The sequence below is a fragment of the Strigops habroptila genome, chromosome 1, assembly GCF_004027225.2.
Source record: "Strigops habroptila isolate Jane chromosome 1, bStrHab1.2.pri, whole genome shotgun sequence".
NCBI lineage: Eukaryota > Metazoa > Chordata > Aves > Psittaciformes > Psittacidae > Strigops > Strigops habroptila.
Window position 1 is genome coordinate 3867519 of NC_044277.2, and position 27399 is coordinate 3894917.

General features: G+C 47.5%; 1 protein-coding gene across 1 annotated transcript; it reads left to right on the forward strand.

The window, feature by feature from the left end:
- The first annotated feature begins 288 nt into the window (after nt 1-288).
- On the forward strand, nt 289-26204 carry GPR20 (G protein-coupled receptor 20). The gene is made up of 2 exons (XM_030494112.1): nt 289-361; nt 24981-26204. The coding sequence occupies exon 2, from the start codon at nt 25002-25004 to the stop codon at nt 26061-26063; it is 1062 nt and encodes a 353-aa protein (XP_030349972.1). The 5' UTR covers nt 289-361; nt 24981-25001; the 3' UTR covers nt 26064-26204.
- The last annotated feature ends 1195 nt before the right edge of the window (nt 26205-27399 follow it).

A 27399-nucleotide genomic window follows, 5' to 3' on the forward strand; every position in this document is an offset into this window, starting at 1 on the left:
TACCCATGTCTAGGTGATGATCTACACCTAGGGTCAATGTGCGCTCCATAAGCACCCCTTCTTTCAGCATTACCCCCTAAAACCTCCCATCTCTGGCTTCCCACGCCACAAGAACTCATCTCCAGCTCATCCTCACTCCTCTCCCTTTCCAACTGTTTCCCACCCCCCTGAAGACATCCTTTGACCAAAATGAGCCATGGAGGCTAGAAAAGACACTGACGTCAATGTAAAAGTAAACCAGAGAGGTCTGGTTCCTGTTTCATCCCTGCTCCAGGGTGAGCACTGAGAAGCGCGGTCACTCAGTCGAGGAATCTGGGAGCGGGCTCAGGGATCAGCAGCTGAGCTTTCTCATCCAGGCTGTGTGAGTACAGGCTGCGGCATGCTTTGGGCTGGGAGCGAGGGGGGAGAAGGAGGGAGAGTCACCAGCTGCAGCTCCGGAAGGCAGCGTGCTGCGGTCCTGGCTGTGCTGGGATGCGGATGGGATCCCCGAGTCGGGAGCAAAGCACGTGGGTTTGGATGGGCTTTGGCTCCTTGTGGGTGGGAACAGTGCTGGAGAGGACAGTTTCCTATGCTGGGTGCTGCAGGGGTAGAGGAGGGTCAGGGAGGTTTGGGCTGGTGCAGAGGAAGAGAATGTCTCGTCAAGGGAAATGTGTGTTTTTCTAGATACTGAATTGATCCATTTGGGTACCAAAGTACATTATTTTAGTCAGTGATGTGCATGTAAGAACACACAAATGTCTATACGTAAAAAGCGGGTTTGGGCAGAGCCATCTGAGGGATTCTGCATGTAAAATTGAGTATTTATTGTTATCGCCATATACTGACTGCTTCTGTCAAGTCTAGCTGCATATATACATACGCATCCTGTAAGTGTCCCTGTACAGAGATGCAGAGGTAGACACAAGGCCATGAAAAAGTGTTCTGAGAGGGCTCAAAATGAACTCTGTGATATAGGATTAGGAAGCAGAAAACTTCCCCCCTGGGAAACAGCATGAAAATGTCCTTACTTTGGTTGCTGTGTGAATGGGGGAAGCGGCTGGGTCAGAACTAGGGTGGGTGAGAGGGATGAATGGTCTCACTAGCTCCATTGGCAAGTCGCTGCCAACTGAGACGTGTCCAGCTGCAGTAGATCATATAGAGAGCATCTCCTATGGTTTACACAAGCTATACTCAGTGGCAGTGTGATGAATTGGCAATGCAGCTCTTCAGACTCATTTCAGCTGTGTTTTGGTAACACGAGGCACCTCTTCTTCTGACATTTCTCACATGCCAGGCCCAATTTCTCTTCTTCAGCAAAAAGCCAGCCCCCGTCCAGAAATGGCAGCTCCTTCAGCAATGCTAAAACTCCCCCATTCAGAAATAAGAGACTGGGTATACAAGTTTAACCCCTATTACATGCGCATGACAGTCTCAATTGAAAACCACCAGGGCAAATGCCTCCATCACCCATGATCAGATGCAATGCTGCATCTCCACTTTCTCTGTAAATCCCTCCCTGAGCAGGAAAAGCTGGGTAGCCATGGAAAAAAGGAGGCAGAAATACCCAACACCTCCTTGTTGTAGCATCTACTGGCACAAGTGAGGGCAGAAGCTTGCCTTTGGTGGAAACCTCTTTGCTAAGAAACTTTTCTACCATCTCCTTTGTGCACAGAAATCTCTGACAACTCACAATTAGAAAGAAAACTCCCTCCTTCCCCCCTCCTTTCTTACAAGGACACATGGTGATTTAGCAATGCAGTTAAGCAGCTACTTCATGAATCAATCGATTTCAATGCATCTTGCTTCATTCTGCTTGAACCTTCTTCCCCATCACACCAGTGCCTTGAGATAAAACACAGACAAGGAACCATTTCTTTCCTCCCCCGCAGAGCGCAAAGGTGCCAAAAGCACCCTACAAGTCTTCCTTCCCCTGTTTTGAAGAAGGAGGCAAAGGCCAAGGAAGGAATTGTACATGGAACATCTCTCACAGCACGTTCTCCCGGAGGCAGAGCAAGCAGAACAGGGGAGGCTGCTGAACAAAGCAATAAATCCCACTATGCGCACGTACAACAGCGCCGCAGCTCCGCTCCCCTTTACATGCATCATGTCATGGGGATGACATGATTCCCATAGGGATATGGACTGCCTGGCCCATACATCCCCTTTCATGGGGGAAGACTAAACCCTGCACTCCAACTTGTCCTAAGGGCTGTTGGATTTTGGCTGTCTGCATTTTAGCAGGCTGGAGACATAAAACCAGGGATGTTTACTACATAGGTGCTCAGCATGTTTGGGAAAACCTCATCCTTTAAGGAGATGCTGTCTAAAAGCGGAGACATCCAAATTCCTGAGCCCTTTTTAAAGTGGGAGCCACAAATCCCCCATGGGAGTAACGCTCTAACAAACACATTGTTTGGACTTTCCTTTACACCATGGACTGTTAGAGCAGGTTTCTATAAATGCCCTGTTGCTAGGTTTAGGGAGGTGAGACAATATATTACCTAAAGGTACACGTTGGCAAAGCTCCTGTGACATCTAAGGTAAAGTCTACAGCCTCTTCTGAGAAATGTCTGATGCTTCTTAGCAAGCCTATTATAAATCCCATTATAACTGTTATAAGCACCCTGCCATCCCTTCTTGCCCTCTCTTTTACCCCTCCTCCAGTTTTCATACTTGCATTTGAATTTGTGGCTTTTAGCTGTAAATTTTGCTCCCACTCAATACAACTGATTACAAAGAGCTGAGAAAATCCTATTGATGGCTTAGCACAGAAACACTTCCCATCCAGTAAGTCCTGGAGAGGCACAGAAGAGTCCAGCTAAGCATGACAAAGTCCAGAGACAGAAGTAGTTGTGCTGAGGTGAAGGATGAATGAAGAGAATAGAAAAGTGAAGCCCAGAAGGGAATCAGTAAAGCTGCGGGGTCAGATGGGACTAGGCTGAACTGGCCGTGACACCCAAAGAAATGATGTCACCCATCAGGATGACGCTAACCAGGGATGCTGCTGTTCAATCTCAGCATGATATTTACTGGGATCAATATGCCATTAGCGTATAGATGCAGAGGAACTGAATTCTTTATTACTTCTTATGCATAATCCATAAAGGATGTGCATCTCATCTATCACAGTCTGAAAAGCACCACTACCTCCATTACCACCCAACAGAAGGGATGACTTTTTCCACAGTGGTGTAAAAAGATTTACTGTCACATGTGCCTTCCTCTTCATGGTTCCAATCACCTTCTCTACAAATACCTGCTAAAAAGATGGGGCTCTGGGAAAGGCTAACAAACATGGGGTATGGCTCCTGATGTCCAGTATATAGCTCCCCATCCTTGCATGCACTGAGGTTGTCAGTCCTTTCTATGAGATACCTGGAGAAATGGATTTGGATTTGCCCCATAATGAACCTATCACAAGTAGGCTTTGGCCTTACTAATGAGGTTGGGGATGCTGTGGAGATTTGATGAAATTCTGTTTCATCCAGAGCTATGAAGAGCTGCAAAGACCTACCTTGGAGTAGCTCATTCACCACAGGTAGGCATTGGCAAGGTGAAGTAGCACTGAGCTCTGAGCATGCACCCAGACACCAGGGTTCCCTCAAAGTGACAACACAGAAGGATGTAGTAAAGTGGGTACCTTGGCATAGCAGGAGAGGACAGCCTCAAGAGGACGACCAGCTTCTTGTAAGGCATGAAAAGGGTTTCTAGCATTCAAGTGCAGAGGGCAGGAGATTGCTGGTGGATGGCTTATGTTGCAGAGTGGTGGGCACAGACCTCCACCACACAAAGCCATATTGAGCAACCAGCTTCTCCTCTCAGTGGGGTGTATAAGCACCATCTTGTTGGTCTGCCCACTCCCTAGGGTCCAGCCAGTGGTCAGTGCAAAGCAAACATGTGTAGCACACCTTCCCCTATAACCGGCACAGCCTGACTTGCCATTACCCATCTCAGTAGGGAGGCCAGTGCATTAGCAGTGTATTATCAGGATATTTAACCAGGTACAACTTCCTCCTCATCCCAAAGGTCCTTTTCTAGCAGAATGGAGAGGAAAAGCTGGGTGGTCATGCTGGGTTTCACCTTCTTGGCACTCACAGAGCTGCAGCTCCCCAGCAGAGCCAGGCTGGCTCCTTTTGCCTTGGTTTGAATATGCCAAGCAATACATCTCTGAGAAAAATCCAGGCTGCCAAGCCGTGTTATGCTGTCTCCAGCTACCAGTCATGTGGATAAATTGATTGTCATTAGAGTGATGAAGGAACTCAAGAAATAAACTTGCAGGAACAAGGCAGCCCATTTTTCACATGCCAGCATCAAGGCTTCCTGCTGCTTTGATCAAACACACAGACAATTGTCTCCAGGATGCTCTGGTGTTAGAGACACACTTGTGAAGGTTTGAGCAAGCCAGTGAGGAACAGAGATTTATAGTACCCCAATAACTCCACATTCACGCACTGTTGTGCAAGGCAGGTTGAGCAGATACTTTCTGAAGGAGTCCAGGGCTGAGTTATGGAGCAGAGTTACACAAAGAGAGGTGGTTGTCACATCCTGCTGCTGCATGAAGCCACCATAAAGCTCATTCCAACCAGCAGCCACCTCGGAGGATACCCGGGACTGAAATAGCAAGGGGCAGACGTCAGGAATCAGAGGCACTGGCGGGACAGGGAAAGGAAGGGGAGTCACGCTGCCTCTGGCCCCTGCCTAGATTAGGTCTGTCTCATACCAGAGCTGTTCATCTCCCACTCATAACAGTATTAAATTCACCCAGAGAATCAGAGCTGCTAAAGCACTGGCAATAATAAATCCCAATGGTGTTATTCCTAGTGAGGAGCTTACCTAGGGAAGTGCGTGATTATTTTAAACACACTGATTTATTAATACACTTAGGAGAGCTGAAGCCACTCGTTCTTGCCCAAGGGAGCTCAGCAGTGGAGCTCAGCATCTCGACTCACAGTATTGGGACTGATATATGACTAGCTACGATCAGATGGCATGTCTAAAAATACACAGCCTGAGGTTTATTTTTCTTGGAAAATGGAAAGACACCCAAAGAAGCAGAGCCCGATTTAGCAACCACAGAGGCTGGATGGTTGCTTTAAAGAAGCCAGCAGAATTTGCCCAAAAGAAGATGCCATTTAGGTTGTGTTACAGCCATGGGGTTAATCTGTTGCTTTAGCACCATGGGGGGATCCTCTGGCTGCCCTTGTTGTGGCTCCTACTCTGTATTATATGGGTGCCGATCACACATCCCTGCCCAAGGAGACATAAGCAATAGGATTCCTCTTACCCAAAGGAGGTCTCTACACTGGGACTGCCACTAACTCAGCTGTTCATTTAGTACAGACTTGTACTAATGAACTAAAGCCCTGTGAGATGAACCCACCTTGCACCATGCCCAGGGAAGCTGCCACAGACATCTCTGCACCAGCTATCAGGTCTGCCTTTGGCCATCTCTTCTCTAGATTAAACAAGCCCAGTTCTGCCGCACTGTCCTCGTGGGTCACGTTTGCTGGACCTCAGGTCATTCCCACTGCTTTGGTTTGCACCTTTTCCAAGGCAGAGACAGATTCCCCTTTCATTAGCCCATTTAACACTATTTATTACATGTAATAGTGCTTTCGTAGGAAAAAATCCCTCCAAATGATCCAAAGAGCATGTAAAACAGCACCGTGCAGCACCTCCTAACATAAAAAAGGGTGAAGCTATTGGTAACAAGATGAAGTTATGGAAAGGAATGATTCAGCAGTGGCAGGTTGAGCTTTTGCTCCTGATTTGCTTTGAGGCCATAAACACCAACTCGAGTGGGGCCTTGGTCTTCCCTCCATTGCCCATACCTCAGTGAGTTCAACGTCTCCTTGATAACCAGCAGTGACAATCTGTTCCTGTCTATAACTTCATCCTGGGCAGAGAAAACATCTCCCAGGATTTCTGAACCATCTGAACCACTGACTCAGATCCACAGCAGGTTACTGTGCCCCATGTGAGAGACAAAAGGGTCTGCAATCCTACAGCAAAACCCACCACCACCATAAACAGTGGTGATTTTGCTGTCCATCTGTTTGTCTTCAAGAGAAAACTGACTACCCTGACATTGCAATTTCCAGCAAGAAACCCCTTTAAATCACACATATTATTCCCTCCTTCCCTTCCCAAAAACTTCCCAGGGCACTTCTGCACCTTCGATACTTCGAGGGGTCGTTTCAGCGATAGGGAAACTGAGTCACCTTCCCAGGAAGTGGTTCTTTGTCCCCAGAGAGGCCCCTCACACAGAACTCACTGCAGGAGCAGGGACTGGCTGCAGGGATAGAAGCTGTAATCCCAAACAGCTGAAAACACAAAGGAAAACACCCCCTCCAAAATAACAGGCAACCCCCCCCTCTCCAGCAAATGCATCAGCCTCTTCCAGAGGCAGCACTTTTAGGAATCACTTGTAACAAGGCAGCAGCAGCGGGATGGTTGGGAAGGGGGGATGTCCTCAGATGGGGCCCTTTCTTCCTGCTCCTGTAGGATTTTTCATCACTGTGGCATTTCCTACGATAATCCATCAGATTTATGCTGCCCTGTTGCAGATCAGAGCATCACTGAGCTCTGTGCATGTCTAACAAAAGACAGCCCTGCCCTGAGCCACTCAAAATCTCTACAAACCAGGCAAACAAAGGGGAGTGGAGAGGAGGATTAGCATGTTTGTGGAGGAGAGCAGGGAGAGGATGTCTCTCCCTAGAGCCATTTGAGGAGCATGGGTCCAAAGACCTGATTTTCTGCTTTGCAAGTGTCCTTCCTCCCTCATACAGCAAAGGGCCATTGAACAGACAACCCTGGGAGCACACCGCTTGTCCCTTGCCAGGTTTGTGTTTGCTGCTAAATCAGAGCACATGGAGGTACCAGACCTGTCCCCTAAGGTCCCACAGCTTCCTTGCCATGTGTTTGTGAATGCTCCTTCTGTGCTCTGCAGCCTTGCAGGGCAGAGCACACCTTGTGTTCAAGGTTTTCCAGCTCAGCTCTGCCATGCTGTGCTTCCCATCTCCCCAAAAGCAAGAGCAGAGTGATGAGAGCTGCCTAGGGCCCATATTCTAGTGCTGTCATGACAAGCATCCTGCCAATTCCTGCTTTGTAGCCCTTGGTCCAGAGCTGGGCAAGAGATGCTCCACCCCGCTCTGACCTCCCCGGGTTATGTGTGCCCAAGCAATGCCAAAGCCCTGGCTGCCTACATAGCTTTCCCCTCCAAGCACCAGTGTCCCTGTGTGCCCAGTGACAAACAAATCCAGCAGGAAATGCCTTGCTGGGAATGGGGAGAGCTCTGCGGTGAGGTTGTGACACTGGACGTTGTGTTCTTGGCAATTAGCTCCTGAAACTTTGAACAAATATCAAGAAGGGAACAAGAGGTGGCTGCTGGCCAGAGCTGGTTTTGGGGGGACAGAAAGGTCAGAGCAGGACCCTGAAAAAGATCCCAATGTGGGTTGGACCACCAGGGGCAGCCGAGACATGACTTTGACCACTTGTTGCATGGCCGAAGTGTCTCTTGTGGCTCATTTTCCTGGTACCTTGACTGAGAAACCTTGACAGAATCCTCACTATTGTGAGAGCTGTGGTGAACTGGGCAGACTGGGACAGAGAGAGGGATCCCGACTCACTCCCATAGGGTACATTTATACCAGGGCACATCCAGCTTCACACCCCTTGTCATGCAAGAACTGGAGAAAGGCAGGACTAGTGTCCTCCAAACCTGTCACCTAATGGTCATCCAGAGGAGCAGCTTTCTCTTCACACCCTGCAGACATCTTCGTTTTCCTTTTGGCTCAGCAGGTCCATCAGCAAAAATGCCATGGAGAAAAATGGAAAGGGAGGCAATGGTCAGGAAAGTCAATTCCCAAATATGCAGCAGGGCGGAAACTGGCTCCTACACACTTTCTCTCCCGTGCCTGACTTACCCAACGGGAGCCATGACCACCATTTGGGAACCACTTGTCTTTGCTGTTCCTCATCAAACAGACAAATCACAGCTGGGTACAATGAGCAAAGGCTCCCATATGGCGACTGTCTGATCTCCCTCCTCGTATAAACAGGCAGATGGAGCCTGTTCAGAGGCAGGGCCACACGCTAATGGTGGCCTCTGGCCTTTGCAGTCCTCTGAGGACAGTGAGTGACAACCACAGGGAAGCTCCTCTAAGCTGTTGGCAGAGGATGCTGATGCTCTCTGCTGAGCTTCTTATGTCAAGTAGGTGCAGCTGCCTCTGGGCCCTGCTGAGATGCTGTTATAGAAGCAGCTGGACCATGTTTGTGGCTCACCACAGCCTCTATTGCCCATGCTGAGAGTCAGGCACATGAACATGACCAGGAGGAGCAGTCCAAGGTCTCCATCTCCAGGCAGAAGCAGCTTGTGTTTCTTTGCCTCTTTGGTGTTTCTGCCCCAGCATTGCAGGAGGACAAAGATTGTCTCTTCCCCACAGATGCTGTCCAGGGATCAGTACAGAGGGCTCTGATCTTTCCTTACAGCCCCTCCAGCTACCACCTTAGGCATAGCCACCATGAATGTTTCAGGGTCCAGATCCCAAAGGGATCTCTGATGTCCCAGATCCCTGGATCGCCATGAGAACAACAGGGAATGACCTCTCAATAGCCCAGCCCTGTCTCCAAATGAGCACGTGCCACAAGCTTAAAGCCAGGCTGGATACAGATGTTAGCCCCAATCTTCAAGGTACTTTAAACTGGATTTCTCATGGACTCTAACAAAGGTACCAGATAAAACCAGGATCTGCTTTCAGGATCCACCCATTTGCCATGCTATTGCTTACACCAAGCAGCAGCTCAGGAGTTACCAAAGGGGAGCATTTTCCCACACTGCTATCCAAGGCTTTCCTTCAGGGCCAAGGCAATGTACGTCTTACTTCCTAACAATAAGGCAGCGTGATGAGGTTGAATCACTCCTGATCAAGCCTGCAAGGAGGGAAATTCCTACATTTGGGGAGAGTCTCTGTATCCACGGATTTCTCCCTAAACCAAGTACCATGTGGTGCTTTCCTGGCAGTTATCCTCTGTAAAAGGTAACTCCAGTGGAGCAGCTTCTCGACCCTTGCTCCATCTGTTAGAGCCTACCCAGTTCTCTGGGTCAATTCTGAATCTGATTCACAGCATCTCACAGCAGCCCTGGAGACTGTAGAGAATCAAGAATTTAGGGCTTATGGGCATATCATAGGGACATACATGAATGTTTTCCAGTACTCATTAAGGCCTGGAGATCTTCTGGGACAGATTTATTAGAAGGAGTAGCTGTGGAGGGTAAAATGGATGTAGACTGTCCTCCATGCCATTAACTTTATCAGCTATAGCAGAGGGTTTATTCACCTGGCAGGGAGAAGAGCCCATCTACTGTTGCTTCTCCATCAAGCCTTGGTGGGCAACCTCCCCTGCAAGCAATCTTCTGAGCATAGGCTTGTGCTTTTGTGTGTTTGTTATGACCGTGGGCATTACTTGCCCCCATCAATCCTTCTGGTTCTCCTGCTTCCTAGTGCAGGAGTCAACCAGTGTGTTTTACATATGTGGAACATATGTGTTGGAGAGAAAACAGGAGAATGTTCAATGGAGGTGGCCTGTGGTCATGTGAGTTCTGAAGAAGCTGATAAAAAGAGGTTTCCCAGACAGCTCAGTGAAGATGCCACCATTCAGTGTCCTCTGTGCAGTGAGGATCCCACTCTCGGGTGTCCTCTGCACAGTCATGACCATGGGCAAAGGCTCCTCAGTTCTTTGAGCTGATTTGTCATGTTTGGATCCAAGACCTTCCCAGGTAGAAATTTTCCTTCACCACTGACGAAGATAATTCATTTGTGAGGATCTCTCCAGTATATATAAATATATATATAAAAGTATATATAAATATATATGTATCTCCAGTATATATATAAAATAGCCTACACTCAGCTTCCTAAAGAAAAACCAGGCATGTTCAGATACTAGATTCTGGTTTGGGTCCTTACAGGGTTGGTCAACAAAGACATCTTGAAAGCTGATCTGACCATGTGCTTTGAGCCCACCTCCACTTTGTGTCGGTCCATTATGCTGTGTCCAATCTCAGTCTCTTCTGTAGGGGATGAAAGGACACTCAGCTCCCTTTTTTAATCAGACTGGAAAAGTACACCCTTCTCCTGACAGAAACAGGGGAGACATCTCCCCACCTTCCTTTTCACCTCTTTCAGAGACATCTGGCTTCCTGCTTTGCTGCTCTGTGCCACAGGAGAGTTAAACACAGCCCTATTTTGCATGGCAAAGTTAAGGGATTGCTAGGAATTATTACAGGCTACTAGCACCCTTCCCTGCTGTAAGTATTACTCCTTCTACATACTAATTTCAGCTGAGCCAATATCTTCTTCCACCTACAATGTCAAGACATCCACTCCAATATTTAATCCTGTTGCACATTCAATGAACAGGCTTGAAAATTTTCCACTTACTAAAGCTTAACTTTCTTCCTGCCTTTCCCCCTCCCTCTGTGATGGTGATAAACGGCTGAAAATCAGGAGATGATGGGAGCTCTTCATTCATCAGATACGGTTGCAACTGCTCCTGAAGCTGAGTGTGGGAACCGCGTCTAGGACAAAGCATGGCCCTGAGCCCGGATGTGCCTTCTCCACCTTAGCAGCAGCATCTGCTTCCCAATATGGCATGTTCTGCACTATCTCAGGCACAACTTGAAGCTTTGCAGCTGTTGCCACTCCAAGTCTAGCTCTAAATCCAGCAAGGAGGAGAGGCTGGGATAGTGGGGGAGTGCAGGGCTTTCATGCTGTGCACAGGGATGGGAACAAAGCTCACATGCACCACACAAAGGCACAAAATCAAGCCAGTCCTCACATTGGAAGGGCCAGGTAGTCCCAGAGAAGGTGAACACAGCACAGGTACCAATAGCTCATCCTGGAGAAAAGTCACCTCTTTCTTACAGTCTTGCATTTGTGACTCCAGAGAACTATTCTCTAACTAGAAAAGGTTTGTTGACAGTCTGGAGGAAACTTAAGCATTTGCTGCCATAGGCAGTAAGAATGATGGAATGAGAGAATCATAGAATTGTGGAATCCCAGACTGGTTTGTGTTGGAAGGGACCTTAAAGCTCACCCAGTTCCAACCCCCTGCCATGGGCAGGGACACCTTCCACTAGAGCAGGTTGCTCCAAGCCCCTGCGTCCAACCTGGCCTTGAACACTGCCAGGGATGGGGCAGCCACAGCTTCTCTGGGAAAAGTCTGTGCCAGCGCCTCAGCACCCTCACAGGGAAGAGCTTCTGTCTCAGAGCTCATCTCAATCTTCCCTCTGGCAGGTTAAAACCATTCCCCTTGTCCTGTCCCTACAGGCCCTTGTCCAAAGCCCCTCTCCAGGTTTCTTGTAGCCCCTTTAGGCACTGGAGCTGCTCAAAGGTCTCCCCTTAAGGAGCCTTCTCTTCTCCAGGCTGCCCCAGCCCAGCTCTCTCAGCCTGGCTCCAGAGCAGAGCTGCTCCAGCCCTCGCAGCAGCTCCGTGGCCTCCGCTGGACTCGCTCCAACAGCGCCACGACCCTTTTATGTTGGGGGCCCCAGAGCTGGATGCAGTTCTCCAGGTGGCACCTCATGATAGCAGAGTAGAGGGGCAGGATCCCCTCCCTGACCTGCTGCTCACGCTCTGGGAGCGCAGCCCAGCACACGGGGGGTTCTGGGCTCAAGCACACACTGAAGCCAGGTCATGGGGAGCTTCTCCTCACTCAACACCCCCAAGACCTTCTCCTCAGGGCTGCTCCATCCATTCTCTGCCCAGCCTGTGTTTGTGCCCAGGATTGCCCCAGCCTATGTGCAAGACCTTGCTCTTGACCTTGTTGAACTTTTGAACAACCATAGAGCCCAATTTTATCCACCCTGCCCAGTGCTGGATCATGGGTTAGTTGCTTCTCTTTTGCTTTTCCACCACTCAGCTCCCAGGGTGGAAGGAAGTGAATGTAAGCTTATTACCCAGACAGGGCTCATGAAGACCTTCCAATCACACTTGCTTTCCAAGCCATAAGGAAGTGAAAAGTAGATGGCAGCCCAGGCACATGTAGCTGTGAAAGGCTGGATGCCTGGATCAGGAGGCACAACAAGCCAAGGAGGATGTCCCTGAAACTGGGGGAAGAATCTGCTCCTCCATGTGAGGAAACTCAAAATAGAAGATCAATAAAATAACCAGACACAAAAGATGGGATCAGTCTTCCTGGGAAAGATCCAAGGGTGAAAAACCAATTCCAGAAAATGACATCAACCTTCTCTAATAACCATAGCTACTGTTTGTGCTCCACTGAGCTACGCATGTGTGGAGTTTACCTCTCCTCTATTTATGGATTTGGCCTCTTGACCTGGAATTCAATGCCTTTCAGTTGATCCTGTCGTGTTGTGACGGGCCATATCCTGCATGTTTATTGCATTGGCTCCAATGTTGTCTTTATCTAACGGGTAAGCGAAAAGAACAGTCCAGGGCTGATACTAAAATCCAGCATCCATCCTCCCTGTCTTTCCAAACAATAGAATTGGATGCAACATCTCACTTTGGGTTTTTTTCTGCCTTTTTCCCTAGAAGGGACCCCTAAAGCTACTGTAAACCCTCCTGGAGAGAACATCTGTGCAAGCCCAACAAGAGATGGCTTTTTGGTATCCAGTTTAGAGCAAGAAGTATCCCATCCTGAGGTGGGACTCTGGGGGATTTGGGAGATTTGAGCCCTTAGAGCATTGGTCAGCAGAGACATATTGAAATCTGATGTGAAAAGAGATCTTGAAAGCCATGTGCTTTGAACCCATCTCAACAATTGGATAGCTCATTATGCTTTGCCCAATCTCAGCCTCTTCCCATGCAACCAAGGGTGAAGGGATACTTAAATCCCTGCTCCGAGAACTACATAAGACCCACAGCGACTCTACCACCAGTAGGGAAGGGCTGTGTGAGGATGAAGGAACATGTTGGGGGCTTCTTGGTGGAACCTCGGACTCTCTGTTTCCACCCTTTCCTCATCACACTCAGTCACTTCAGCTCAGTCCTTGGATAGATCTTATTAACCCCTCTCCTATATGACTGCAGCCAGAGTATCACCAAAGTGTGCAGGGTCACCCTTTGTCTTCCTGTGCTGGACAGCTGATTTGGTTCAAAGCATGTCACAGGCATGTTCCTGTAACTGTGAGAGATGCTTCTGTCTAATCCCAGCTCATATCAGGAAGATGAAAAGAGAGGTATTTTCCTCATGTCCACTGGTGGTGGCTCAGTGGCATTGCGGTGGCCTTCAGGTAACGAGTCCTAGAATCACAGACTGGTTTGGGTTGGAAAGGATCATCCAATTCCAACCCCCCTGCCATGGGCAGGGACACCTCACACTAGACCATGTCAAACAAGACTTCATCCAACCTGGCCTTGAACACTGCCAGGGATGGAGCATTTACCACTCCTCTGGGCAACCTGTGCCAGCACCTCACCACCCTCACAGTAAAGAACTTCTTCCTTAGATCTAACCTGAACTTCCCCTGTTTCAGTTTGAACCCATCACTCCTTGTCCTATCACTCCAGTCCCTGATGAAGAGTCCCTCTCCAGCATCCTTGTAGCCCCCTTCAGACACTGGAAGCTGCTCTGAAGTCTCCACGCAGCTTCTCTTCTCCAGGCTGAACAGCCCCAATGTTCTCAGCCTGTCTTCGTACAGGAGGTGCTCCAGCCCTTGATTATCATCATGGCCTCCTCTGGACTTGCTCCAACAGCTCCATGTCCTTTTTATGTTGAGGACCCCAGAACTGCACACAGTGCTGCAAGTGGGGTCTCACGAGAGCAGAGCAGAGGGGCAGGATCACCTCCTTCAACCTGCTGGTCACGATCCTTTCGATGCAGCCCAGGATACCACTGGCAAGTCCTCAGGAGGGAGACTTTGTTGCCACAGAGGCAGAGGAAAATCAACCTGTGGAGGGGACAAGAAGAGGGCAGCAACATCAGGTTTTTAGGTTACTAGAGATGCTCAGGCACTAGCACTGTGGGGAAGGCTGGAGCCCTCTTTAGCGTTTCCAGCACTTCATAAATTTCAGAGAGATTCAGGGCAAGGAGCCAGATGTTTGGGGAGAAATTTTGAGCACTAAAGACAAGTGGAAATATTTCTTTCTCTTTTTTTTGGTAGTGTGTATTTTTTCCCATTAGTTGCAAGGCTATATTTAGAAGAGAGGGGGGGAGAGAGAGAGAGCACGAGAGAGAGATTAGGCATTTCTTCATATTCTTGTAGTCACTCCAGTTGTTCTGCTTGTAGGAACAGATGTCTCTGTCCTGGGGTGATAGCATTCAGGTCCACGAGGAAATTTTCTTCCCTGCAGCTCCTCTAACATAGAAAGGAGATCGAGACAGAGGTAAGTCAGTCCATCGTGGAAGAATACACTGCAGGGACCATTGCAGTGAATGCTCTGGGATAGTGGTCAGAGAGAAAGAGGGGGATTGGAGATGTGGCAGCAGGGGACCAGGAGGGAATTGCTGGAGACTGGACTCTAAATCCAGAGTGGAAAGCATGGCTATTGCAGCAGAGAGCAATGGAAAGGATGATAGTGGAGAGGGTCCTGTGCCAAACGTGGATGTGCAGCTCAGGAAGCTCTTGGCTCTGCCCATGTGGCTGGTACACCATCACTTTGCATCTAACCTGGAGAGCCAGGCTGTGCCGCTGGCTGTGAGGAGCTGCAAGCGGGTTCTCCTGCTGTGAGCTCCTCTGATTTTGGGTTTTGGGGCAGTGCTGTGATATTTGGAGATGGGGGGGGGGTGATGAAAAGTGTGTTAAAGTACTTTCCTTCATTGAAGTACTGTTGTCAGCTCTTGTAAAGAGTGGGATGATGTCTTGTTTGTATCTGTGTATTCCCAGACATAATTCAAGTTTGGGCAAATGTGTTCATGGAGGTTTTGGGAGCCAGGAGAGGAGATGGTGCACTGGAGTCATCTGTGACTGGGGATGTTTTACCTCTCTTCGGCCGTGCAGCAGGGTGCGAGCTCAGCTCTAGGAGAGATGCTGTTTCCTTTCTCTGAACCCACTTACTGGCTCAGCCTAAGGAGAAGCAGATCCTTTCCAAGCTCCTTACCCAGCACGGTTCAGAAATGCTCCCTGTTTTCATAGCAACACACTTACCAATAGGTCCAAGTATTTCCAGGTTAACCTGGTTAATCCAAAATTGGCAATACCCTGCAGGCACTATGGGCTCTGTCTGCAGAGCACAGTCTCATACATGGCTAGCAAAGGAAACCACAGAACCCAGCCTCCCAAAGGGTTAAGATATGCTTGTCCATCCTGGGATGCCTCAAGAAATGCCTGTTCCCTACCCAGGTCTCCCATCTCGCTGCATTCCCTGGGCCAAGCCCACACAGGGCTCCGTGCCTCAGTTTCTCCCTGCAGCCAAGAGAGCAGCACAACTTGAAGTGAGTGCTGGGCTGCAGAGCTGCATCCATACGGGGCTGGTTTGCTGCTCATGGTGCACGTGTCCCTTCTCCCTGCTGCATCATCCCTTCATCCCTACCTGCATCTATGTCACCTCTGTTCCCTGTGCTCCCTAGGGTATGAGCATTGCTCCTTTATGTCCTGCATCCCTGGGCCATGCAGGTATTCCACAACAGCAAACCTTTGTTGTTGCTCTTCTCCTACTGTCCTCAGGCTTCTTGCCAAGGGACAGAGCAAGCAGGCAGCTGAAGGCAGAAAGAGGGAAAAGTGCTCAAAGATGGTTAAATTTGCAATTAAAATCTCCTTTTCAAAAGCCAACAGCAATGCACAGGCCAGATATTGCTCAGTTTAATCTCCTGTGATGTTTTTACACTGTGAAGTTCCTGTATGTGCCTATATGGTAATTTTCACTGCAGCCACAATAGCTGTTCTTCCAAACCAACATTTCTAGCACATTGTCCCTGGCACCCTTGAAATGCTAGATGGATTACAGTAATCCCAATAAAATCAAATGCATTTCTCTTGTACTGTTACAGCCTCCCAAGCAGACAGGCACAAATCTGTCTCTACTGGCTGGACCTATAAAACTCCAAACCCACGTTTCTTTCCAGATCTAACTTTAAAAACATATTAAATCCTCTTGGAAGAAAATTTATAAGGTATTCTCCCCTCACATTATACTGGTGAGGACAGAGAGGGATACATGCAGGAAGTGATGCTCTGATTTCTCTTGAAGTATCAGAGATAGAAATACACAGCATTTACCATCACAGAGATGTCACTCCATGCTCCCTTGTGACAGATGGCACTTGATCCGAGCCCTGACAGGCTATGAGATATTGGTCTTTTAAATGCTAACAGCTTGGTTTATAGAGCTTTCACCAAGACAATATTTCTGTCACTCCAAGGCTAAGATCTGGTGATGCAGAAAAGAGAGACATGAAAAATACAAAGGTATCAGTTGTAGATGTCTAAATGTTTCAGGAGGGACTTTCCTACACAGTGTGGTATAAACTAGCAAAAGGAGGTGTAAAATGTTTATTAGTACTTTAAGGTGACCAGTACCAGCAAACCTCATCAGAGATGTGCTGAAGGACCTCTCTGGACCCCAGCCGCCACTGCTGGGTTCACGTTTGCAGGTCTGGAGGGGCAATGCATGTACAATCCCACTTCTTTGTTTGCTTGTAATGTACATCTGAGCTCCTTCTTTTAAGGAAAGACTGAGGCATTACTGCTGCAAATGGGCATAGAGTAGGTATAAGCTCATAAGAAATCTGCCAGCACATGAATTTCCTTCTCTGTGTATCTTTGGGAGCTTCATTCCATATTTTCCATGCATGCTTAGGACAGGGCTGGAGGAGGACCATGCAGATCTTTCCAAGTTTTAAATAGGTTGTCTCTGGGGTGTCCAGGACTGATCTGTCTCCTGGTTTTAAGCAGCAGGTTAAAGCCTAGATGCAGAGAATGGGCATCTGGGCCAAGCTGAGTGGCCTCCTTCCCATCTGGGTCACTTTGCTCTGTGAAGAACAGGAATGCAGTTTGGAGACTCAGTGCTCTCCCTCTTCTAACTGGCAGTGATCCCTCATGGCTTAGCATGACCTGTTGGACTAAATCATTGCTGGGCACCCACAGGCTATTCTTGTCCAAACTGAATCAGGCACTCACTGATCCTCACTCTCAGAACACCTGATTTTGGTCCTATGCAGGGGAGCATAAGGTCCATCCATGTGCACACACACAACTGAACACAGCATGATGGGTGGAACTCAGATCACAACTCACTGCAATACCAATATCCAGGGCCTCAGAGATGAAGGACCACATGTAGGCTAACTGGCATATCAGGCAGGAGGCAAATAGCCCAAAAGCACACCAGCAACACCATCCCAACAACCAACATTGCATTAGCTTCTACACATCTGCAGTCTGAGACTGGTTACATGACTTGAAGGACAACCCTTGCTATGCCTAGGACCGAACATCCAAGTTTTAACTCTGGCCAGATGGTAATTCTGATTCTCACAGACAACATTAGAGTCAACAAGGAGGTTAATCCCTTTTGCTGTGTGCAAAGTTCACACCTTTCTCCTTCCAGACAAAGGCTGCAATTCAGCACATGAACATTCAAACATGAACAAAGTAGGAGTTGCTGGCCATCACACTCTTCATTAGACATGGGCAAGCATGCCATGGCTGACAAGTGCAGACACCAGGTAATGAGCTATCATCTGTCCCCAGTCAGGCTGGTTCTGCCATGGGGAAGAGATGTAACTTGGTGTAAATCTGAGATTATTTCACATCAGGATAACATGAGAGGCAATGCTCTCTCTTTGCAAATCCAGCCCTGTTTGCAGTGTTTAAATGCCAAAGCAACTTTGAATTTGCAGTGAATAAGACCTAAATGAAAGCCTGTGTGGTGGAGAATACTAGCATTTCCTTGCAGGTTCATACTAGAGGAAACGACGATCACTCACAGTTCCTATTTGTGTGTTTGTCAGTTCTGATTTCCTCCATCCTCCTAATGTTTTTCAATGTGTTGGCTCATTTCAGCCAAGCTTTGGCAGAAGGGAAAGATCACCTCCATTTGCAGGAAATTAGGCAGCAAAGTGAGGAGAAAGTCAAACAAGTGTCGGAGCCAAGGGAAGAACTGGAACGTGAGTGCTCATCCAGGCAGCCAAGTGTCCACATGGGAAGCAGTTATAATAAGCAGCTCAACCAGGGCAAAGCATTCATCCAGCCCTGCGAGCCACTGCATGAGACCATAAGAAAGCAGGTGTCGTTGCATCTGACACTCACAGAACTATGTGGTTTGTGTCCCTAAAGCATCTTCTATTTCCATGGCATTGGAAGAAAGGGAATAATCCAAGTGGGTTTAACTATTTCCAACTGCAGTTCTCAAGCAGTTGGGTGTTTCATACACTCTGTCTGGCCACCTGCAGACCTGCAGGGCTCTAGGAGACATCAATGCCCAGGAATCAAGTGAGAGCAGAGAGACAACGCTCACAAATATGGGATCTTCCCTGGGAATAGCCCCATTTTTGCTTCAGGATGGAATCTTTCTGCCCCGGACCTTAGCTCTCTTCTTACAGCCTGAGGGCTAGATAGGCACCAGCTTTTCCCTTTCAGCAGCTGGATTCATTCCCTTTCTTTCCTTTTCTCACTGTCAGCAAACCCACCCTCCCCTGGCTGAGCATGAGGCACACAGAACAGGCTTTACCACGTATAGGGCAAGGTCCTCAACATGCACAAAACCACCATATTTGGCCAGTTTGAGCCAGAGTTGAGTGAGAGCTTGCCAGGAGAATCATACAATTTAAACTGAAAGAGAGGGACTTTAACCCTTCATATATAAATACGATGATAAATCACTCAGGGAACTTTAAACATGGAAAGGCTGCAAAGCTAAACACATTCTGCTGCCATCCCAGGCTGCAGAGTAACACTAGCAGAGTGAGGGGCATAGCGGGGATGATAGTGCAGCCAGGTTGCTATATGAGATGTTCTGATTAAGGGAGATGAGAAAAGCTGAAGCTGTTTATCCTAAATAACACTTGGTCGTGCTTGTTAATGTCCTTTTCATCTTTCCAATCCCAGCGCATGGCTCTTTTGTTCTCTGTCTCTGGGTCTGCACACAGAGATCCTATCTGCGCACACCAATAAATAACCCTTTTGGCGAGCGGTTAGGACAAAGCTCATTTTGCCTTTTCTTTTGTATCCCATTACTTAAGTTGCTGAGCCAGAGCCAAAAGTCCCCTGAGTCAAAGAAGTGAACCCTGGTAACTTCAGCAAGGCTGAGGCTTAAGGCTGACACCAAACAAAATACTGGATGGAATGAAACACAGGATGATCAAGGATGTCCTCCTGGGGCAGACGTAGCACTGAGATGTCCATGACAAATGAACAAGTGTGATGCCAAGCAGCAAGAGAGCAAGGGAAGAGGCTGCAGGACCTGTTTCAGCACAGAGACCATCTGTTTCCTATTTGGCCCAAGAACGATGGAATTGGTTGTGTCATGAAACAATGAGAGAGTGTTTCAGAACAAGTCCCCCTCTCCCAGTGCTGAGCAGGGACCTTTATCAAAAGGAGGGAAACCAGGTCAACCTCCAGTCTCCATCCCTGCCCTTATCCCGTTTCTACCCAGATGCCTGCTGTACTTTTAAGGAAATGCTACCCACGGTCTCTCAGCCAGGCAGACAAAATCCAGCCTGAGAGGTATAATATAACAGCATAGGCCAACTGGCACTGGCAGGCAGCACTCAGAAGGATGCATGTTTACCCATCTTGAGCTTTGCAGACTGACAGCTCCATGGAAATCTGGGGGGCTGAGAGCTGGATGAGGCATGAAGAAAGCTGAGCTCCAAACTGATTGAAGATTATAGGAAGGGGATTAGCACAGAGGATATTCACTCTGTAAGCAAAAGTGATTGTGGTTCTCACAGCTCATGCCATAGCTGCAAGCAATAAACAGTGGAAAACGTAGTAAGTGCCTTAGAATTAGACAAATGCATACACACTCAATACTCTCTAGTGCATGCTAAGGAATGGGATGGGTGATCTTGTCTTCTCCACTTGCTGAAGTTACCAGGGTTCACTTCCTTGACCCAGAGGACTTTCAGATATGGCTCAGCAATCTAAGTAATGGGATATACCAAAACCCCCCATATTTAGGCATGCCCCTCACTGACTGCTGTGTGTTACCCCTTTGCAGAGATAGGGAGCTGAAGTGACTCACTTCAACACCTATATGAGTATTTCTGATGGCAGAGAGACATGGTCGAGGTCATTTTTGGACTTGGGCAGGGGGGCAGACATGGGAAACTTTGGGAATGTTTGCTTCTCCTCAGACACGAGGTCACGCTGCCTTTTTGTGCCTTGTTCATCCTGCCTTAAAACGGGGCAACGCAGTTTTCTCAAGTGCTTGGAGTCCCACAATGGAAAAATACTTAGTAACTGTTAACCAGGGATTTGGTCCAGCTCTGTCTCATTAAAAGCACTCAGAGGAATGCTGTTGCTTTGCTAGTCCAGTTCTGCATCCCTTCTGCTTGTGAGCCGTGAGATGAGGGCAGTCCCACAAAGAAAGGAAAAGGCCATTCACCCAAGCACACATCAGTACCAATGTGATTGGAGGAAGACTTTTCCCATTGCAGTCCAAGGTGCAGGCTGTCAGTGAGGAAATCTTCAGAATTAATTCAATTTCTTGGGATTTCTTCCCTGTAGTTCCTCGGATTTTGTGTTCAGACAGGGCAGCGATGGACTGGGAAAAGCCACAAACTCTAATTCAGCTCCTCTGCATATTCCATTTGGCAAACCAAATGCTACCTCTTGGTTTTTAGCAGTTTACAATATCTGGAATTTATTTCATTGTGCATAGGGCTCAGAGGAACACTGTACGATGATGATTTTAATTCATGTGCATGGACAGTACTCATAGTGGATCCTTTTCTATTAGTCTGTAAAGTGCCTTACATACCTCAATAGCATCGTGAAGATGAAGAACACTTGAATGCATTTTGAGTTACTGACTTCACTGAAAAGGCAAAATGTAAGATGAATATCAGTTGTTTGTGATAATGGATCTGAAACTGAAGATAAATCTCCTATAGGAGGCAAGCTACTAAAAAGATGTCAAATTAGACAGTACAGAAATTATAAACAGACAGTACAGAATTACAATAAGAAGACAAATACATACTCAACTCAATACTCTCTAGGACATGCTAAGGGATGGGATGGGTGATTTTGTCTTCTCCACTTTCTCAACTATAGAATCATGGAACAGTTTGGGTTGGAAGGGACCTTCAAAGGTCATCTTGTCCATTCATACAACAAGCTTACACTGCACTAAAGGGGCAACAAAGTCTTTATTCCCTGGTTTGCACTGGTGCAGTGGCTTCCGCAGTGCTCCTCTTGACAGCATCTGCACAGAGGAATCTGGGAGCAGATCCAGGCATCTGCTCGTTTGTTTTTGTAATTCAAGAGTGAAACAAACAGAGAAGATCAGATGGTGAGAATGTCAGAAAAACATTAGAAAATGGGCCAGCATCCTGCATCCTCCCCATGCATCTTCCTCAGGTGCCAGACTTTGCAACTCCTCCATCTTCAGCCAGTCTTGGGTCTGGTTTTTCCTGTTATTCCCCCTCAGCGTGCTTGGCACAAAGTGTAAAGAGACAAGACTCTCCCCCAGGAGTCTGGAAGCTCAATCAGACCCAGACAAAATAATGTGAACATGTGTGCTACTTTGGCTGCCACCGAGTTCAGTGCAGGGTGAGGTAGTCTGGTCATTCCTGAAACACAAGATGTCCCAATGTCCGTTTGTTGCTGGAGGTGGCCTCAGTGCAGAAATGGACAGAAGTTAGGATTGTTCCTCTTTGCCCAGCAGTTCTTTGGGATATTACAGGTGGTCTGACCCCAGGCTCCAGGGTTTCAGTCCTGCAGCATAATCTGGCCCTGAGTTTGATCTCACAAGGGTTTTAGTGTTGAGCCCCAGCCATTCCAATGGGCAATTCAACTCCTTAGGCTTGAGTGGCTACTTAAACAGAGTTGCCATTTGATTAGAAATACCCTTCCAAGTTAAAGGGTATTAAAAACAGCTTTTCCTTCATACCACTTCTATAGACTAGATAAGAGGCAAGAAGAAACTGGAGCAATCATCAGACTCCAGGCCAATAGGCCTAAGTCCTATCACGATGGCAAAGTCACTTCTCCAAGGATTTTCAGAGGGAACTTCACACCTGGTCTTCTAAAATCTCAGTCCTAATCTCTGGTTTTGCCTCAAAAATGTTCTGCTTCATGCTCACCTGGCTTGAATGAACCATACAGAATAACCACAGCTAGACTGCAGCATCCCATGAGGACTCTTGATCTTGAGTGTTGATCATTTAGCAAACATATTTCATTCCCAGCCCTCTCCAAAATGAGAAAGGTTAGAAAAGCATCCACTCTTTGATTACACAGTGCTCCATAGAAGCTGCCTGGCCATATCCTATGACCCCATTCAGCAGTACAGGCTGGGAATTGCTCTACTGACAAAAACAAGGGTGTTATGGTGGATCTTAAACTGAAAATGAACTAGCAAGCAGTGTACACTCACTGCAGGGAAGGCAAAGTACATACTGTGCTACATTAGGAAGTTCATGGTCAGTAGACAGAGAGGAGTTATTACTCTATCAATTCATCATTGGTGAGGTGCCTAGTTTGGACCATGCTGTTCAGCGGAACATTGAAAGACAGGAGAGTGCCCAGCAGACGTTTTATCAGGATGGGATGAATGCACCAGTACAGCCTAAGGCTAACCAGCTGGATAGTGTCTTTGCAGAGGACTTGGGGGTCCTGGTGGATTCCAAGTTGCACATGAACCAGCAATACACCCCTGTGAGAAACAAGGCCTCCTGGGTTGCCTTAGGAGGAGCATTGCCAGCAGGCCAAGGGAAGAGATCCTTTCCCTCTGCTCAGCACTTCAGACACATCAGGAATACTGTGACCAGCAAATACACAGAGACTTGGGAATCTCTTCTCCTGAACCTCAGTTCCCCAGCTTTTCATTCCAGAAAGCTGGAAGCCTTCTAGTCAGGAGGTGTGGAGAGGTTCAAAAGCTTGAGAGTTACAGCTAGCAGGGATTTCTAGTTCATTAGCCCAACAAGCAAGGATTTGGTGGCTGAGCAGGAAAAGGCTTTGTCACTTGTCAGGCAGGCTCAGAGCTGCTGTGATGCTCTCTGGATCCAGTTAGGACTGTTCCTGCAAAACACTTTTGGCCAGCAGAAACTCTCCTGAGAATCCACTTTTCACTGGAAGGCTTCTGACTTAGGTAGCTTCTTCCTTCGCTTCGTACATGGCCATCAACAGCTTGAAGCATCTCACAGGCAATGGGACACCTTCAGTACATCCTCCTGATCCCCATAAGCAGCAGAAGGGATTAGTGCAGGCAGAAAGCCAGCTACCAGAGGATGGGGCATGCTGTGGGGAGCTGGATATCCAGACTCCCTTGACAATGCAAGCCTTCCTCATTGAGACACACCATGGTTCCTGGGAGTACTGGGAGATGTGCTTGCTGCTCCTACTCTCCTAGTCCTTCCTCACTTGGCTCTTTGGTAGCAGGGATTTCAAACTCTCATAACTCACATCTTTCAGCACCATTCTTTGCTGATTCAAGCTGATTTTTTTTTTTAACCTCAAAATCCTGCTCAGCCGCTTTGAGATATTCCAGACATTTTTCAACCATTTATTTTTATTGAAACCAGCCAAGTCTCTGTATATATTGGGCTTTTTTTTTTTTTTTTTTATCTTTGTAATATACAAATCAGTTTAAAATAGTGTGTAAGTCAGGAGTGATTTGCAAATTAAACTGTCAAACCCTGGCAGGAGCAGCAGCTGACGCCCTTGGTTTGAAATCTCCTGGCTGCTGGTGCTGTGGGTGCAGATCTCTAGAAGATGCCACACAACCTGTTTGGAAAATGCAGCCATCCTTTGATTTCATAGAATCATAGAATGGTTTGGGCTGGAAAAGACCTTAAGATCATCCAGTTCCAACCCCCTGCCGTGGCCAGGGACACCTCATACTAGACCATGTTGCCCAAAACTCCATCCAACCTGGCCTTGAACACTGCCAGGGATGGAGCATTCACGACTTCTCTGGGCAACCTGTTCCCGTGCGTCAGCACCCTCACAGTAAAGAACTTCTTCCTTAGATCTAACCTGAACTTCCCCTGTTTCATTTTAAACCCAACACCCCTTGTCCTATCACTACAGTCCCTAATGAAGAGTCCCTCCCCAGCATCCTTGTATCCCCCTTCAGATACTGGAAGCTGCTCTGAGGTCTCCACACAGCCTTCTCTTCTCCAGGAGGAAGTCTTAACAGTTCCCAAAATGCTGCTGTGTGTAACTGGGGTCACCTGGCCAAGGGAAGGAATGTGATGTTTTAGGAGCCAAATGCCAGGGCTATGGTTGTGTCAATAGGTTGGGCAAATGTCTTCTGGCTGCCAGCACTATCCTGCTCCCATTGCAGTGCAGGAAGAGCCTCCAGTTGGGAAGAAGCTGCTTCAGGGGAGAAAGGGCTCAAAAGAATAAGCACCATGTTCAGGAAACAACACTTGGTAGGAGCTTCATATCGGCCTGACCCTCCCTGTCACAGGAGAAAATGGCCTGTGCCTCCATGAGCATCCATGCACCCTGCTTGGACTCAGCAACCCTGTCTACTTCTCTGGGCCATTCAACATGACCATATGTAGCTCCCTCAGCTTCCCCTTCTTCTTTGCTCCCCTTGGCATAGTCCACACCTCTGTTGTTGCTCAGGCCCTACAACCACTTTTGCACAGGGCAGAGGAAGAGAAACTTGAAGTGGGGATTGTGTGTCTTCTCCAATACATGTATCTGGAACCACTGGAAGACAGTAATTATAAACCCAGGTATTTTCCTACTGATTACTGGTATCTCATACTAGCAGATGAAACTCAGCTCAGAGAGTGCAGCAATATATAGAACTACTGAAGACATATAAATACGTTGGTTGCAATGTCCTTAGGTGTCAATATTTTGAGTCCTCAGCAATGCTGACATCCCCATCAGTATTCCTTTGTTTCTTCTCTTCCAGATCACTGGCAAGGCAGTGACCATGACGACCTCCTCCACTCAACTGCCAGCCCTTGACTCTATCAACACCACCCAGCAACCCAACTCCAGCATCTACTTGTTCTCCAAGTTCATCCACCCCGACACAGAACTGTACACAGAATTCTACAGCCTGTGGATTGCCCTGATGGTGGTCAATGCCATCATTTTTCTGGTGGGTGTTGTGCTGAACAGCTTGGCACTGTATGTCTTCTGCTTCCGTACCAAGACGAAAACCACTTCTGTTATTTACACCATCAACTTGATTGTTACTGATCTCTTGGTGGGCTTTTCCTTGCCTGTCCGGATCATCATGTTCTACAGCGCAGGGAACTGCCTCAATTGTTCCTTGGTTCATATCTTTGGCTACTTTGTCAACATGTACTGCAGCATCCTCTTCTTGACGTGCATCTGCGTTGACCGCTACCTGGCAATCGTGCAGGTGGAGGCCTCACGTAAATGGAGGAACCCCACGTGTGCCAAGGGGATCTGTGTCTTCATTTGGATCTTTGCCACTGCGGTAACTTTCTCTATCCTGACCATGGCAATACAGTTTGCTAAGTGCTGCCTCTCCAAGATTCTGGTCCTGATGGTGTGCGAGTACTTCTTCCCCCTCATCATCATCATCTTCTTCACCACCAGGATTATGTGTGCTCTGTCCAAGCCCAGCCTCATGCACCAGAGTCGGGAGAGGAGAATGAGGGCCGTGCAACTCCTTATCACCGTGCTCATCATCTTCATGATCTGCTTCACTCCTTTTCACGTGCGACAGGTAGCAATCTCCATCAACCCAGACATGCCCCATGGTGTCAGCCTCCTCGTCTACCATGTAACAGTGACTCTGAGTAGCCTCAATAGCTGCATGGACCCCATTGTCTACTGCTTTGTCACCAACAACTTCCAGTCGACCATGAAAAACATCTTTAGGAAAACTGAGCCACAGCAAACCAGTGTGGACATCCTGGGCACAAACAAGAACTCCAAGGGCCCCAATGCAATCATTGCCTTCTCAAACACAATAGGAAGCCCTGTGAGCTTGCCATCACCAAGCAGTGTCCAGATATAACCTACATCTGATGGGACGCAGTAAGCCAGTGTAGTGATGCTGGAATCTTGCTAGGATGCACAGTACTATTGTCTTTGACCTCTTTGTCTTTTAGGCTGAGGTGCAGAATGACAGTGGTGGAATTTATTCCTCAAGAACATCGTGGTCTGTTTGGAAAATGGAACTTGCAGTGATGTTAGTACCAAAACAAAAGAGAATCCATTAATTACTGTTCCAAACGGGAAAGTTTTCTTTGTATTTTAATACAGACATTTTGCTAGCAACAAATTCTTCACTGTGGTTTTCTTTTCATGTTTGACATTGTAATGCAACACTCCTGGGATGACTTAGAAAGCAGAAAAACTCTGTTTTCTATGAAAGCTTTTGGGCCTTGGCCACGTGTTTAAGAGTAAAGGATAAGAGGGATGTTTCCAGAGCTGTCCACCACAAAGATTTTAGATGCCAGTGTAGTGGGAAAGAAAGTATTCTAACCCACTTGTCACTAGTAACTACTCATTTGTTTCTGATAAAGTCTGAACTTTCTCAGTGAAGAGGAGATGCAATCAAACAGTAAAGTCTCCTCTTACTATTTCGGCTATAAGAAGAAAGCACATGTGGGTGTATATGTTTTCACACACATTGTTTGGGCTTGGAGAGAGGTTAAAGATGTGTTCCACCTTTATTTGGATTACTAAATCTCCAAAACTGCATACAAAAAAGCATACAAAAAGAGCATGCACAAAAAAGCTGTGAAAATGAGCATGCTTTCCAGCAAACTCTGCTGTTCTGCTGTCTCCCCTGAAGAACAGCCAAGATGAAAAGCAAAATCAGACTAGGGTGTTATATACTACTCTCCTTTGATTTTTCTTCCTGGCATGTTGTAAAATCAGGGCTTGCTGTCCTAATTCCCACTATCGGTCCATCCACTCAGTCACTTAAATGCTGATGCTTCCAAGGACAGAAAAAGAAGCCATCTCAGGTATCTAGGCTGAAATTCACTCCAGTCACTAGAATGATTTTACTTCACAAAGTCACTACCATGATTTAAGAGCCATGTTTAAAAGATATGTGAGGCTAAGGATGCCACAAAATTCTGCCCACAATGGTTGGTAAATGTTTTAGGCTACATTGTACCTGTTAAGCAATGTGAATACAAAAAATTATCCTAGGAAAACAGCAAAACCTGCAGCATGAACAGCAATAACTGTTGTTATTGCTCCTTGTCTCCTCACCCACATGCCTATTGCTCCTCCAGCTGGAAGGCTACTATGAATTCATCAGGTCTAGTGAACTGCGTTTCCTGGCACTCATTGGTGTTACCATCCAGAAGAGCAGGGTTTATGGCTGGTCCAAGCTA

Coding starts and splice junctions, on each gene's coding strand:
- GPR20 (XM_030494112.1), top strand. CDS start 25,002: ATGACGACCTCCTCCACTCAACTGCCAGCCCTTGACTCTATCAACACC.